The sequence below is a fragment of the Crocodylus siamensis genome, chromosome 2 (assembly GCF_052110815.1).
Source record: "Crocodylus siamensis isolate JL-2025a chromosome 2, ASM5211081v1, whole genome shotgun sequence".
Classification (NCBI taxonomy): domain Eukaryota; kingdom Metazoa; phylum Chordata; order Crocodylia; family Crocodylidae; genus Crocodylus; species Crocodylus siamensis.
Window position 1 is genome coordinate 170491626 of NC_143396.1, and position 15538 is coordinate 170507163.

Sequence of the window (15538 nt, forward strand, 5' to 3'; positions counted from 1 at the left end):
TAGCGAAGTATAAATAAAAAACAAATCCTATACTAAAAATTAAACATCTACTATAACATATTTTATTTCAAGAAATATTTTTGTCCTGATTTATATGTGTTTGAGTAGCATATAGAGATGACTGCACAATATCTCAAAATAAAGTCTTACTCTTGTTTATTGTGTGGAGGGAGTGGGGAGGTAGAGGGGCTGTTGTGGGGTGGGGTTGGCGTGCATATTGGGGGGGTGGCCTGAGCGTAGGTCCTGGGAGCTGACTAGGGGTGGGGAAAGGAGGGCAGGCAAATGGTGCATGCACCAGAGCTTGCTGGGATGGTGCAAGTACAGTCTGCATCACTCCCACACAGCCTCTGGCTCCTGGCTACTCCCTGGCACTTGTGGGGCCAAACCCTGCCTGTTTCCCACCACCCCCAGTCCGCATTCCTACTTGCCCTTGGGCCCCAGCCCCACACTCTGGCCCCGTGCTCCCACTACTCCTCCATACCTGCTGGCTGAAGCACTGCAACAGGGAAAGGAGGAGACTGAGGGGAAGGTGGGGGGCGTGGTTAGAGAAAAGCTGAGTAGTTTCCCAGGTGGCAGCAGCCCTGCCCAGAAGTTGTGGGTGCTGGCCACAGCCCTCAAGTGGGCATGGATGCGAGTGCAGTGTGTGCTGCCCTGCTAGAGAGCAGGTGGGGCTCAGTCCTGCACAGAGCACAGCAGGAGCAGCTGTGGGCCAGGCCAGAATTAAATTGGTGGGTGCCTGCCTGCAGGCCATATTCAATCAGCTGGCAGGTCAGATCTAGCCCGCAGGCTGTATTTTGTCCATTCATTCTATCAGCTTCTTACTGTAATGCTCCCAAAATTGGAAGGGCTGTGGAATCACATAACTGAAGAAACCCCTTCCTCTCTTGCCAGCCTGAACATTACCTGGATTAGTTGTTGATGGGCCACGTTGCCACAGAAAAAGGTCTGTTGATCATCTACAAATCCTGTCAACTCTGTTTCCTCCACTTCCTCTCCATTTAACATCAGAACCCTGTGAGTGAGACCCCAGTAAACCAGGTGCAAAACAATCATAGCCTAAAGCCCACCAGAGGATCCCTGCCCACTTTTACCTCGTCTGGCCGACAAAAGACAGCACCAAGGTGTTATCAGTTTCACGATGAGAGTCTGACCTCAGGGGCCACAAGCCTGCAGTAGAGATTACTTTTACTTGAGAAAAAAACATCCCAGTGTAAGGCAAAGATGTTTTGATCCTCATTACACCCCCCAGTGGGCATGAAGGACAAGTTTCTAAACCTCCATGGGTCACAACCAAGCACAGTTGTAAAACAGACAGAGAGCTATAGGTCAGTGCACGCGCACTGTAGTCCATAAAGGCTCACAAACCTTTAATCCCCAGTAGGTCAATGCTGGCATGTTCATGTATCCCAATCCCATTCCTGATGATCCTCAGGGAGCCCTCCTTAAAGGCACCAGAGCATGTTACTAACTGGAAAGAAAAATGAAACCTCAATCAGTATTACCCATTGGGAGTGTTTCACTAACACCCCCATCAAGACATCACTTTAAGAGGCATTTATGTGGGGACTCAGTAGGATGATGGGACCATGCCACACCTACCTCACAAAGGCAGCTTTTTGAAGTAAAAGCATTACCCCTTTCATTTGCGTTCAATTATTTCCCACCCTACATGAACCAGTGTCACAGAAGGGATAACTTTCCCTCACAAGAAAGCGGCTCTGGGAAGCTGCCTTTCCACCACCACTGCTTTGCATTCCAAAGTTTTTATCCAAATGCCCAATATGGAGCAAAGGCATTCCTCCTCTGCAGGGGACACACATGCCAAAGATGCATGCCCCTGTTGAGCTCAGACACCTCTAGCACTAACAAAGGTGAGGCAGCACCTATACATTACCTGCCCTTGGCCTTGTCTCTCCAGATCAACCACACACATGTCCACGATGGGGCCCAGGTTGGTGAAGGTCTCCATGGCCACCACATAGGAGCCCTGTTCATTACTGTCCACATTGAGCTGTAAACAAACAAAATCACACCGGTATGAACCAGGACACAGACAGGAGAAGAGAGGAGACGTGAGGAGCCTGGGACAGGCAATGGGAAAGTGACATGAAGGCAAACAAATGCAGATGCCAATGGAATATGATAGGGAAAGAGCTGCTGCCTACCTTCACAAGCTGGGAATCCCCAAGCCGAGAGCCAACAAAAACAACACCATTGTCTAGGTAGGTCAGACACTCTGCAATGGACGTCTGGGCAAGGAGACAGACAAACCAAACAGTACAGTGACACAGTATGTAACAGATGCATGGTATTTCCCCACCACAAACCCTCCAAGTGCCAATCCCCAACTCCAGCTCTACACGATGGGGAGGAGAGGGACAAGCCCCTGAGGAGAAATCCCTTTACAGAATCCACCCACTTCCCCCAGAATTGGTCCCAAGCACCAATGCCAATGTGAACCCCAAAAGACAGTGTAGTTTGCAATACCAACGCTTTACTTCTCTACCCCAAATCCGGCTGCTAATGCTTCAGAGGCTTCAGTAGGTCACCAAATGTCACCCCAACCCAGCCTCAAACAAGGACTCCCCTTCCTCACCATCTGCATCTCCAAACAACCCATTCTGCTACAAAATCATCAAGCACTCAAGGCCGCAAGCACTGCACACTATACAGCTGGATTACCTCCCCAAGCAGCTCCACTCGCAGGTCCTTCAAGGTGACTGTGCCATCCATCTGTTCCTCCTTCTCCAGAAGCAGCATGAAGAGACGACCCTCCATGTCCCCCAGGAGGTAACGGGACCCGTTGGCATCCACACGATTGTGGCATACAATTGTACTTTGCTGTGTACACGGGAGGGTGGAATCACAAGAACAGTGTCACTACTGGAGCCCTCTAACTTCATATCAAGCCCCCAGCAGGAGCCACTATTCAATATGCCAGAAAAGAATGAGAACACCCCCAAATGTGTCCACTATGAGGGGATGCATTCCCCTCACCCAGGGAAAAATGGACTGAAATCCTCCCAGAGCACTGAACTGGTAACTACATCCACATCAGAAATCGAACTTTCCCACTTTTTCATTGCTTGGGAAAGTCTCTGAAAAGTAGTGTGGGCTGAAGCACCTCATGCTCCTCTTCTCAGGGGCAGTGCCAGCGGAAAACCTATTCCCCCAGCTAAGCACTTCAAGCTGATCAATCAAAAAATGCTATTTTCAGATGATAGTAGATGCTATCTTGGGCCTAGATAGCTCCAAGGCTGCTTTGTCTTAGGGCCATGAACTCTGTGTGTGCTGCTGTGTGATGGATGCTTGTCAAGACACCTGGCTTGAAAACCTGCATCCTCCTCCTGCAGGCCTGATGTAGACAAACATCACATTGGCTTCAAAGGCATCATGTCTACAATGACTCTGCAGGACAAGGTCCAGTGTTACAAGTCAGCAAAGCATGGGCATCGTGGGGTTCTTCATACCAATCTGACAGGCATGAAAGCACAGGGCTCTGAACAGCCTCATCCTCATACCTATAAGTACTCAAGACCTGATGCCAGTGTTTCTTTGCATAGCATTTATAGGCATTTTTAACCAATTAATGGTTCCCCCTTTGAACAAGCATTTCTCACATCTTCAATTTCCTCTCAGTTGAAAGCACAACCCCTCTCATGGCCCCCATATCCAGCCTATGCTTTCCATGTAGTTTGCACCCAGGGACTGTCATACCCTGCTGCCTACAATCATGCCCCTGGCTCTATCCTCAGGTCCGCAGCTCTTCTCTTCCCAGTGGGAGCATTCCTTCATGCTCAAGTGTTGTATCTGAGACCAGCAGGGACTGGTTTGTAACTCACACTACAACAGGTACAGTTTCTTTGGTATGAACCAATACCTGAATCTCACATTACTTTCCAATTAACCCCTTGTTTTGGGATCCAGGAAGTTCTGAGCTTCATGGCGTTTTTCCCCAACTCCAATGCAAAGTTTAGCCCTCCCTATTCATGGCTATAACAGGGGGCCAACAGGGCCAAATAAACATGCCACCCCCTGACATATTCATCAAACACCAAAGGGTAGGAACTAACCACCCTACCAGACACCCAAATCATGCACACCCCAGCCATACCCTAAGCTGTCACATAGGAGTAAAGGTTCCACAGGCAACTGAGGAAAAAAGACCAGTTAAACTCCTAAATCTGGGAATGCTCAATATACATGGGCCTGAGTCAAAGCCATCTCTGCAGGATGCAGCACAATGTGGAAAGTGAGAACTAGCTGTACATCTGGTCCTAAGTATCAGCACTGCCAAAGATATATTCAAAATTCCAAAGAGGAGCTCTCTCACCTTGATGATAGGAGGAGCTATAGCAAGATATTTATCGCCATTGTGGTATGTGATGGACTCCTGCCCAATGATGATAGCACCTCCAAAAGGCTCAGGCACTGCAGAAGGAGAATGCAGAATCTCATTAGAAAATGGGTACAAACAGGGTGATGCAGCATGGCAGAGGCAAGACATGGGAAGCAAGATCTTTGGTAAAGGAGGACCAACCTGCAATCACCATGGATGCTTCGGCCTCTACATTTTCTTGCTTCCAGGGACCTTTGTTAAACTCCTTCTCTCTCAAGGACACCTCATATGTCTTGACATGGCGACCTTGGGGGTCCTGTGAAATGGAAACAGTAGGTGTCATTGTCACAACCAGTCAAAACAAGGTGGGTGTTTGATCATGAGCCCAGAGTTACTGCCGCTAAAGGGGATGCTTCACACTGAAGAATGGAAAATAGTCTGAATACTCACAACTAACATCAGCATAGCACCAACTTACAAAATTGTCTAAGCATTTCTATTCTAACTGCAGTTTTAGATGCCCTCAGATACATTTTTTAAACAAACTTAATAACAGATGCAGTGCCTTCTAGGACTCTAGCATATCAGGCAAGGAAAATAATTTATTCCATCTCTTATTATACTATTTTCTTTGTCATGACTTCTCTTTACTGACAGACAGTCCCTTTCCAAAGCATACCTTTTCTTCAATGGTTGTTTTATACTACAGCCATAATGGTTTGTACTAGACTGGCTCCAACTTTTACAAACACTGTACAGGAAGATGGCCCCTATCCCAAACAACTTGTAGTCTAAGATGAGAGAAGAGCACATGGTTACACTGAAATGATATCCATAAGCACAAAAAGCAGTGATCACAGCATTCACTAGCTAACTGATGTCTAGGTCACCTCTGGGCTTTTTTTTTTTGTCAGCCAGCAGGCAGTCTTCCATACGTGCATGTTGAAGGACTAGTAGTTAATTAACAAAGCTCAGAGTTTGGCAGTTTAGGAAGGCAAGCAAACGTCACAGCCTTAATCTTATCCAACCTGCCTGGGATTGAGCCACAGATCTCCTGAGCTAAAAGCGTACATCTCTACAGCTTGAGCCAAAAAAAGCAGGCATTGCAGCTGACTGTAAGAACCTCACGTACAAACAGGATGTAGACCACAAAAATCCTAACCATGACTTTACACAACCTAGCCCTATTAAAGTATTGCATAGTCTATTACTTAAATACGGCCACCTACTTTTCACAGAAATGATTTTTCTGGACTCTTGTTTGCCTAATGCACATTAATATTCCGTTCTACAAAACTGCAAGAAGACTGTACAATACTATTAATATTTCAGAAGTAGTACAGAATCTTAGAATTAAAAGACTGCATTGTAATGGTCCAGATGCCCCAAACTGCTGAGTGAAGGTCACTAGTTTGAATTTCTCCAAAATGATTTTGTTAAAAAGAAAAGGTGCTGTTTGGCTCTGCATTTACTACGTCAGCACTTTCCAGATCAAATCTCCACAATATGAGACAACATTTTTACTTTGTAACTGCCAACTCTGCAAACGCAAACTCAAAGTTAAGCTGGGTTCTTCTGACTCAAGCCTCAAATACTCTGCAACTGAAGTATAGCAAGCAGTTCTGGTGACAATACTCTTAGAGAATCCAGCTTGCATTATTGCGGTTGTCCTGGAGATACGGATTCAATGGGACTAAAGTGTGAGGCAAATTTTAGCCAGAAATGTTCAAGGCATAAATCTAGTGAGCAAGCAGCCACTGTCTCAACAGATTCTTGTCAAAGTAAAAAATAAAAGTTAACGCTGGCATTTCTTGTCCTACTCTGAGTGCCTGCAACTGCAAGCCTTCTGTATGGAATAATTCATATTTGTGGTATCTATCTCTGTCATAAAATATACACCCAACACATTTAAGAAGGTTCATTGTGATTCTACTTGAACCAAATCCTGTGATCAGAATTAATCCATCTGAAGAGAAATGAAACAGAAGAAGCATTTGGAAACACCCTTGTACCTCTACACACAACTTGGATGCAGAATGACCAAAACAACCCAAATATTTTACACAAGAATTAATGAGTCGGGGGGGATGGTTCTTACCTGCTGCATGGGCAAAATCTACTACACTGCATAAAGAGCATTTGGCAGAGACAACCAAGCCAATAATCAATCCTTGCACTAGCACTGCCTGTTTATTATGAACAGGATATTAATACAATCACAGAAAATTAGGGCTGGAAGGGACCTTGGGAGGTCATCTAGTCCAACACCCTGCTCCAATCAGGACCATCCCCAACTATATCAGTCCAGCCAAAGCTTTGTCTAGCTGGGTCTTAAAAACCTTCAATGATGGAGATTCCACCACCTCTTTGGGTAACCTGTTCCAGTGTTTTACTACACTCTTAGTGGGAAGATTTTTCCTAGTATCTAACCTAAACTTCCCTTGCTGCAACTTAAGACCATTGCTCCTTGTTCTGTCACCTGCCACCACTGAGAACAGTCTAGCTCCATCCTCTTTGGTAACCCCCTTCAGGTAGTTAAAGGCTGTTATTAAATCCCTCTTAGTCTTCTCTTCTCTAGACCAGTGGTCTCCAATCTTTTTAAGCAGGAGATCATTTAAAAGCAACCCAAGGTCTACCGCACACTGCTGTCACCCACCGCCCCGTGTCCAACGGGTAAGTCTGTGGGGAGGGAAGGGGGTGGGGGGGAGCAGATAGAGGCTGAGGGAGAAAAAATTATTTGGGTGTGCACCTTCCCAGCAGGTAAGTCCCACCCAGCCCCACTCAACTTACCTCTGCTCCTGTCCCTGCAACACAGTCCCTCACCACAGGGGCCTTGATCACAGCCTCACCTCTTCCCCCCCCATGGACAGACCTGCTGGGCTGGGGCACGTGCATGCATGCACAAGGACAATCAGGCCCCCACCTCAGCCTCAGATCGACTCCAAGAGGCCCCAAGATCTACCACAAGACGCTCCAAGATCTACCGGTGGATCAAGATCCACTCATTGGTGACCACTGCTCTAGATTAAATAAGCCCACTTCCCTTAGCCTCTCCTCAAAGGTAACGTACCCCAGTCCCTGAACCATTTTCATTGTCCTCTGCTGGACTCTCTCCAACTTTACATCCTTTCTGTAGTGGGGGGTCCCAAAACTGGACACAATACTCCAGATGTAGCCTCACTAGTGCTGAACAGAGAATAATAACTTCCCCTGACCTGCTGGCAACACTCCTACCAATGCAGCCCAGTATGCCATTAGCCTTCTTCAGAACAAAGAAACTGTGGCAGAGCCGGGGAGAAGAGAGGGAAAGAAGCCCTGCTCACTGCCTTGCCTTAGCCAACTGGAGCCCCGAGGCTTACCAGACGCCCAGCCCCAGCACCAGAGCAGGATGGGCATCTCCACTCATTCCTGGCAGCACGGGGTGAGCGGCAGAGCTGGGAACCAGTGTTACAAATGGCCATTGGCTCAAACCAGAAATCCTGGTGAAGGTATGGCTATGGCTCCTTAGAAGCTTCTCAAGTGAGGCAGAAGCCAGCTGATTCTAGGCCATTCTTCCTTGTAGCAGAAGGGAACAGCCCTAGCTGTGCAGCAATGACAGCTGATGATTGGCTTCAGGGATGGGGCAGAAGCCTTAAAAGCTTCCAGGAAACTAGATCCAGCAGCAAGCTGAGGAGAAAGCACGTCTGGCAGTAAATGGGTAAGAAGAAGCCTGTCTGTTCAACTTTTCCTATACTGATAACAGATCGACTCCAGGAGATGCCAGGAGCCAAGGCCAGCACACACAGCCACAACACAGGGATGCAGCTCTAATAATGACTGATTAATCTCCAGAGATGTAAGGCAGGAGCACAGGGGCAGAGCAGTTCTCAAACTTGGCCCTTAAGGCCCTATATTGCCTTCCAGCCCCTAACAACCTATGAATCTATGAATAAAGCCTGACAAGAGACCTAAAAGGACAAAGACACTGAGCTTGGCAAGCATTACCCTTGGGGTGATGGCAAGTTGGTGACAGGAATACTGTTGGCTCATATTCAGCTTACTGTCTACTGTAACCCCCAGGCCCCTTTTTGCAGAGCTGCTGCCTAGGCAATCACAACCTAACATGTACCGCTGTGTGGGACTGTTCCATCCTAAGTGGAGGACTTTGCATATGTCCTTATTGAACCTCATGAGATTTCTTTTGGTCCAATCCTCCACATTTTTTCATAGATTTCATAGACATTAGGGCTGGAAGGGACCTCGGAAGATCATCGAGTCCAGCTTCCTGCACCAGGGGCAGGAAGTCAGCTGGGGTCATAGGATCTCAGCAAGAAAAACGTCAAAATTTCTCTTGAAGGCGGTCAAAGTAGGTGCTTGAATCACCTCTGGCGGCAGGCTAATCCAAACCTTGGGGGCTCGGGAAGTAAAGAAATTCTTCCTTATGTCCAGCCTGAAATGGTCTTGCAAGAGTTTATACCCATTTGACCTTGTCATCCCTTGGGGCGCTCTGGTGAACAAACTTATAGGTGGCCATCAGATTGCCCCTGAGCCCACACTTTTCCAAGCTGAAGAGTCCCATAGCTCTCAGCCTCTCATCATATGGTCTGTTTTCCTGACCTCTGATCATACGTATGGCTCCCCTCTGGACTCTCTCAAGCTTCTCTACATCCTTCATGAATTGTGGAGCCCAAAACTGGACGCAGTACTCTAGCTGCAGCCTCACCACGGCCGAGTACAATGGGAGAATGACGTCCTGGGATTTGCTTGAGAAGCATCTATGGATGCAAGCCACGGTTTTGCTCACTTTACTAGCTGCAGTATCACATTGAAGGCTCATGGTCATCTTGTGGTCAATCCTGACCCCCAAGTCCCTCTCGTCCATAGTGCTAGTCAGTGTGGCACTGCCGAGCCTATAAACATGCTGCAGGTTTTTCCTCCACAGGTGGAGAACCTTACATTTTTTGGTGTTAAACACCATCAGGTTCACATCCGTCCATTTCCTGAGCCTGTCAAGGTCAGACTGGATTACCCCCCTGTCCTCAGGTGTGGATGCTTCACCCCAAAGTTTGGTATCATCAGTGAACTTGGCTAGTCTGCTTCTGACTCAGTACTTCAGCCTTTTCTCCATCCTCTGTCACTAGGTTGCCTCCCCCATTCAATAAGGGATCTACACTTTCCTGATCCTCCTTTTGTTGCTGACATACTTATACAAACCCTTCCTGTTACCTTTCACATCTCTTGCTAGCTACAACTCCAATTCCGCTTTGGCCTTCCCAAGTTCATCCCTGCACGCCCAGGCAGTTCTCTTATATGCCTCCCTAATTGTTTGTCCAAGTTTCAACTTCCTATAAGCTTTCTTTTTGTGATTTACCTTACTAAAGAGTTCCCTGCTAAGCCAAGCTGGTCTTCTGCCATACTTGATAGTCTTCCTGTGCATTAGGGTGGCTTGTTTCTGCACTCAGCAAGACTTACTGAAAGTAGCCAGTGCTCCTGGACTCCTCTACCCCTTAGACTGGCTTCCCAGGGGATCCTGCCCACGAGTTCCCTGAGAAAGTCAAAGCCTGCTTTTCTGAAGTCCAGGGTCCTTACTCTGCTGCTCTCTTTTCCTCAGGATCCAGAACTCATTCATCTCATGTTCGCTGCTGCCCAAGCTGCCATCCACTACTACTACAATCCCCACCAAGTCTTCCCTGTTTGTGAGCAGCAGGTCAAGAAGTACATGGCCCCTAATTGGCTGTTCCAGCACTTCCACCAGGAAGTTGTCTCCAACACTTCAAAAACTTCCTGCATTGCCTGTGCACAGCTGTAGTGTCTTCCTAGCAGGGGAAGGGTGATTCAAGTCCCACATGAGATCCAGTGCATGATGGAGAACTCGTTTGAAGAAAGCCTCATCCACCACATCCTCGTCTGGTGGTCTACAGCAGACACCCACTTTGACATCACCCTCATTGCTCTCCCCACTCTTACCCTAACCCAGAGACTTTCAACAGGCCTATCTCCAGTTTCATACTGGAGCTCTGAATAATCATATGGCTCTTCTATATAAAGTGCAACTCCTCCTCCTCTTCTCCCCGCCTGTTCTTCTTGAACAGTTTATACCAGGGGAGGGCAAAATACAGCCCACAGGCCGAATCCAGATCTGGTCTGCGGAGAGATTTTATCTGGCACACAGCAGGTCCCTCAGTCCTGCCTGGCCCAGGCACTGTCCGGCTTGTGACATGACCCACCATCTCCTGGGCACACAGTGTGGCTGGGGCAGTTCCACAGCTCAACTGTCTTTCTAGGCAGCTTACGTGGCGGTGGCAGCTCCTTTTGGCTGCCACCGCCACTGGCCCCAGCCCTGTAGTACTGGCACAGACCTATGTACACAGCCCCAACCCCAGCCCGCTCTGGACTCAGCCTGGTGGAACGGACCAGCTCGACTAGCCAGAATCTGCACGCACAGCCCCAACCCTGGACAACCCCACACCTGCTCCAGACTCACCCGCCCATGCTGAGCAGCAGCAGCCACCAGGTAAAAGCTGCAGCTCAGTGCAAGGGAAAAGCAGCCCTTCCACTTTACCGCGTCCAAGCCCTTGTTGCTGCAGCTGCTCTGAGTCCGCACCTGGGTTGCCCTGCAGCTCCTCTGCACTGCCGCCACTGCCCTGCTGGGTGGCCCCAAGGCAGCAGTGATAGTGGCAGAGAGGAGCCACAGAGCAGCCCGGGCATGGGCTGCCAGCGGCTGCAGCAAGAAGGGCCCAGCAGCAGTGAAGGGACGAGGGCTCTTTTCCCCCATGCCAAGCAACAGCTTCTGCCTGTCCACTCTCGCTGCTCAGCGTGGGCAGGCAGTCCAGGGTAGGGGCTGTGCATGTAGGATGCTGGTCTGCTCCAGGCAGGGTGTCCAGAGTGGGTGAAAGTCCAGGGTGGTGAAGAGCTGCAGGGCACACAGGCTCCAAGCTGTTGTGGGGTGGGAGAGCCACTGACTTGCTCCCCAGAACCACCTATGTGGCCCATGAGCCCAAATAATTGCCCATCCCTGGTTTATACTCATCCATGACAGTTCTCCAGTCATGCAAGCTATCCCACCAAGTCTCTGTTATTCCAATCACCTCACAGTTCTGTAACTGTGCAAGAACTTCCAATTTTTCCTACTTATTTTCCAGACTCTGTGCATTTGGGTACAGACACCCGAGGTAACTAGCCAACTGTCCTGATTTCTCAGAAAGAACAAGAACACCTCCCCTGTTGTCCACTCCTGCTTGTGGTTCTTCCAGGCCACCTACTTAGCCACTCTTCCCAGGACTTTGGTGTCCATCCCCCAGTAACCTTACTTTAAAGCCTTTCTCAGTAGATTAGCAAGCCTGTTTGCGAAGATGCTCTTCCCATTCTTCGTCAGGTGAATCCCATCTCTTCCTGACAACCCTTCTTCTTGGAACATCATCTTGTGGTCAAATAAGCTAAAGCCCTGCTGGCGACACCACCTGCATAGCTATGCATTGATCTGTAGGATGTGCCCACTTCTGTCTGGGCCCTTTCCCTTGACCAGAAGGATTGAGAATACCATCTGAGCCCCATCCCCCACTTCACCCTTGCATCAAGAGCTCCATAGTCACTTTTGATCTGCTCAGGGCTCCCCTGGCAGTATCACTGGTTCCCACATGGATGAGCAGTGAGGGGTAGTAATCAGAGGGCCAGATGAGTCTCAGTAATCCCTCTGTGACATCTCAGATCCCGGACCTGAGCAAGCAGTGGACCTCCTGAGACAACAGGTCAGGCCCGCAGATGGATGTCTCTGCCCCTTGCAGAAGGAAGTTTCCAACCACCAGCGCTCGTCACTTCTTCTTGATGGAGTTTGTCTTGATCATTCCCAACTTGGGAAGGCCTGGCCTGTACTCCTCCCCCTCTGTTGCTAAGGCTCCATATCTGTTCTCCAAGGAAACTGCTGCAGTTAGGGATGAAGACTTCTGCTTGCTACCAGAGATCACAAGCTTCCAACTTCTACTTTCCTTAGAGTCCATCTCCTTTGCCTTCTCTAGCGTTGCCTCTGGCAGTTCCTTCTTCAGTTTTGGAGGTCTCCTCCAGCATTGAATCAATGAACACCTCAAGGTGAAGGAAGTTTCAGAGCCTCACCACCTCTTCCTCTAGCTCTCTTGTCTGCCTCCGCTCTCCTACTGTCCTTCTCCCAAGCACACCTTCCTTAGTAAACTTGCTTGTAAGCTGGCCTGTTTACTGTTCCTTTGTCCTGAAATAGAACCCTTTGCCCTGGCAAGTAACTTCTTTAATACCCAGTTCTTAAACACTTTTTACAAGAGGTGCACCAATACACTGGTCCCATATTGGATCGGCAATGATATAAGGAAAATTGACATCAGCAATTGGCTTTTTTTGGCTACATGGCCGATAATGTCTCTGATAAATGCCCCATGGATGCGTGCAGCTGCAGCACAGCATACAGGCGGCCAGAAGCATAGCTTGGCAGTATGGAGAGCAGTGAGATCTGGCTGGTAAGTCTGATGTGAGGGAAGGTTTGGCGGGGAGGGGGCGAGGCCAGATTGAGGCCTCAGCACTGAGGAAGAGAAGGGGCAAGGGCAGGGGCAGGCACTGCATAGCGGGGGGCAGGGTGCGGGATGGAGCTACGGGATGCAGGGAAGAGGTGTAGCTCCTGTTGCTGCATACACCCTGGGAGGGCATGGGGGGCCTGTGCCCCCAGATCTGCACGCAGGGCAAGGGTGGGCTGCTGCTGCAGGCTGGGGCTGTGCTGAGCTCTTCCCAGCAGCAGGAAGGGGAGGTTGGGCTGGGGCTGCACTCTGGGCCAGTGGTGACAGTGCTGGGATAGGGGGGCCCTATGGCAAATTCTGGAGTGGCTGCAGCTGATCCCCCTCCCAGCACCACCGCTGCCTGCCCAGAGCGCAGTCCAGCCCAGCCCCCCACCCTGCTGACAAGAGCTTGACCCCTCCCCAGCCCCAGCACACTCTCGTCCCACATGCAGTTTGGAGGGAAGAGCCCCCCACGCCCAACCAGGGTGCATGCAGAGGCAGGAGCTGTCTCCCCTGGACAAGTCGCTTGTGGCTCCATCCCATGCTCTGCCCTAGCTGTGTAGCACCTGCCCCTGCCCCAGTTCCACTGTCTTCCTCACCGCAGGGGCATCAATCTGGCCCCTTCCACACCCCTTCCCTCCCCCCTTGCCCTTTCCCCAAGACTTACCAGCTGGACAATGCTCTCCACGATGCCTGGCTGCATATCAGCAATCGAATCAGTATTGGCCAATACAGCTCATTAAAAATAGGCCATCAGTACTGGCCCCAAAAAATCTCTATTGGTGCACCCCTTTTTACATTATTTTAGTGAAAAGTTTAAGAGCCCAGCATATCTCTACCCAGCTTAACATGTAAGACATAGGCAACAGCAAGATAAAATTTCCCATGAAGAGTAATCGTTAATGATGGGAAGGGAATCGCAGGATCTCTTGTTAGTTCCAACCTTCACATCTCTACCCAGACTGCTATCTAACTCAGCTGGTGGGGGGGAGGGGCGGATGGACAGAGTGCCAGACTCATATTAGCGAGACCTGTGTTGTATTCTCAGCTCTGAATCAGACTTGCACATGACCTTGACCAACTCACTTCACTTCTTGGGCTTCAATTTAATTTTCCTATCAGCAAAACAGGGGCAGTAACACTTGCTTTTGGAAACAACCCTGAAATTCACAGATGAAGGGTGCTACATATCAGCTTGGTTATAATATTATGACTAGGTATCCTGGTTTTCTCTGATAAAAAAACCCCAATTTCCCCAAATCCGTATTCTTCTGTGACTAAAATGAAACACCACTAAAATACATGTATCAATGGCATTTCATTTTAATCACAGAAAAATGTGGATTTTCGGTTACTTACTTTATTCCGAAAACTGGGGATTTTTTGTTTTTAATCAGAGAAAACCAAGATCCCTGATCATGACTTGGGCTAGTGGTTTTCATTGTGTGACCTAGCCACAGTCTGTCCTAGTATTGGACCACCACTAAACTCAGGCCATGGAACAGCTGTCTGTTAGTAATGACTTTCAGGCTGAGACCTGGGCTATATCTAATATGACAAGGCAAAAAATGAAGAGCAACGCAGCCTGTTACTAAGCTCCTGAGCCATTCAGCTGGCTGGTTTGCAAATGAGGAAATGATGATGCAACAGTGTTGCTTAGTTTAGATTCCAGGACATCAGAAACAGTCAAGTCCACCTTCCTCAGGGAAAAACTGAGCAAGCCTCCACAGTACCTGGTAAACAAAGCAGATGGTAGGGGCCTGGCAGCCATAGAGAAACTTGACATCGATGACCTGCAGCTCCTCCAGACGGATGTTAAAGGCTTTTAACTCCTTGTTGTCACGATCCAGAGGGATGACTTTGAAGAGGCCATCATAGAGTCGCAGTCCAATCATCCGGCACTCTGGGTCAATGATGCCAATTATACCCGTTTCTGAGGGACGACCAATACGATCCTAGAAGAGAAACACCAGCATCAGGGAACGCAGGCCAGAAACAAGAAGAAACTCAGTGAGCAAGAGGGGTGCAGTGGGTGTCCCACAGTACAGATGTATTCCCCATAAGTCCCTTAATAAATTTCTGCATATTATCCTGCAAGTGAGTAGTGACCTGGACATCACCAGAGCTCTGAGTTTTCCATTCACCATGGAAAAACATGGATTTTTACTTTTTAAAGGAGAAAAACATGGATTTCTCCTTTAAAGCAGAAAAACATGAGAAACAGTGTGTTTCCCCTTGCAGGCTGGCAGAGTTCCAGCCTGCAAGGGGCTGAGAGTGGAAGAAAGGCGATCTCGGGCAGGGGGCACTACATGCATGCACACATGCATGTGGCAACCACACACCATGGAAAGCAGCTCTCGCAGCTCCCTGCAGGTAAGTTGTGGGGGGCAAGTGAGGGAGCTGGGCAGGGCCAGGGCTCAGGATGCTGCCCAGCTGCGGTGGCACATGGGCCCAGGACCAGGGTGGGAATACATGGCCACAGGGACCAGGTGAGAAGCAGGACAGAGCCACAGAAGGCTTGTCTGTGGTGAGGGAGGGGAGGCAGCTGGCTGGCTCCCTGACAATGCCTGTGCTCCTGCGGGAACAGAGCCCCCTGCCTGATCTAAAGCAGAGCACCTTAATCTAATTCCTGATTTAACAAGGGTTCACTTTTTGTGCAATCAGACATTTTAAAAGCACCCTGAAGCTGAGTGGATGGAGTCCA

General features: G+C 49.0%; 1 protein-coding gene across 1 annotated transcript in view; it reads right to left on the reverse strand.

Annotated features, from left to right (window-relative positions):
- Window positions 1-15538, reverse strand: part of DDB1 (damage specific DNA binding protein 1) — a 30407-nt gene that overhangs the window by 12306 nt on the left and 2563 nt on the right. Inside the window, exons 4-12 of the mRNA XM_090032236.1 lie at window positions 14568-14789; window positions 4541-4655; window positions 4334-4431; window positions 2683-2841; window positions 2166-2249; window positions 1895-2011; window positions 1366-1468; window positions 1092-1167; window positions 904-1012 (exon numbers count right to left, since the gene is read on the reverse strand). Of these exons, the coding sequence (XP_089888362.1) occupies window positions 904-1012; window positions 1092-1167; window positions 1366-1468; window positions 1895-2011; window positions 2166-2249; window positions 2683-2841; window positions 4334-4431; window positions 4541-4655; window positions 14568-14789 (1083 nt within the window). The remainder of the gene's footprint in view (window positions 1-903; window positions 1013-1091; window positions 1168-1365; window positions 1469-1894; window positions 2012-2165; window positions 2250-2682; window positions 2842-4333; window positions 4432-4540; window positions 4656-14567; window positions 14790-15538) is intronic.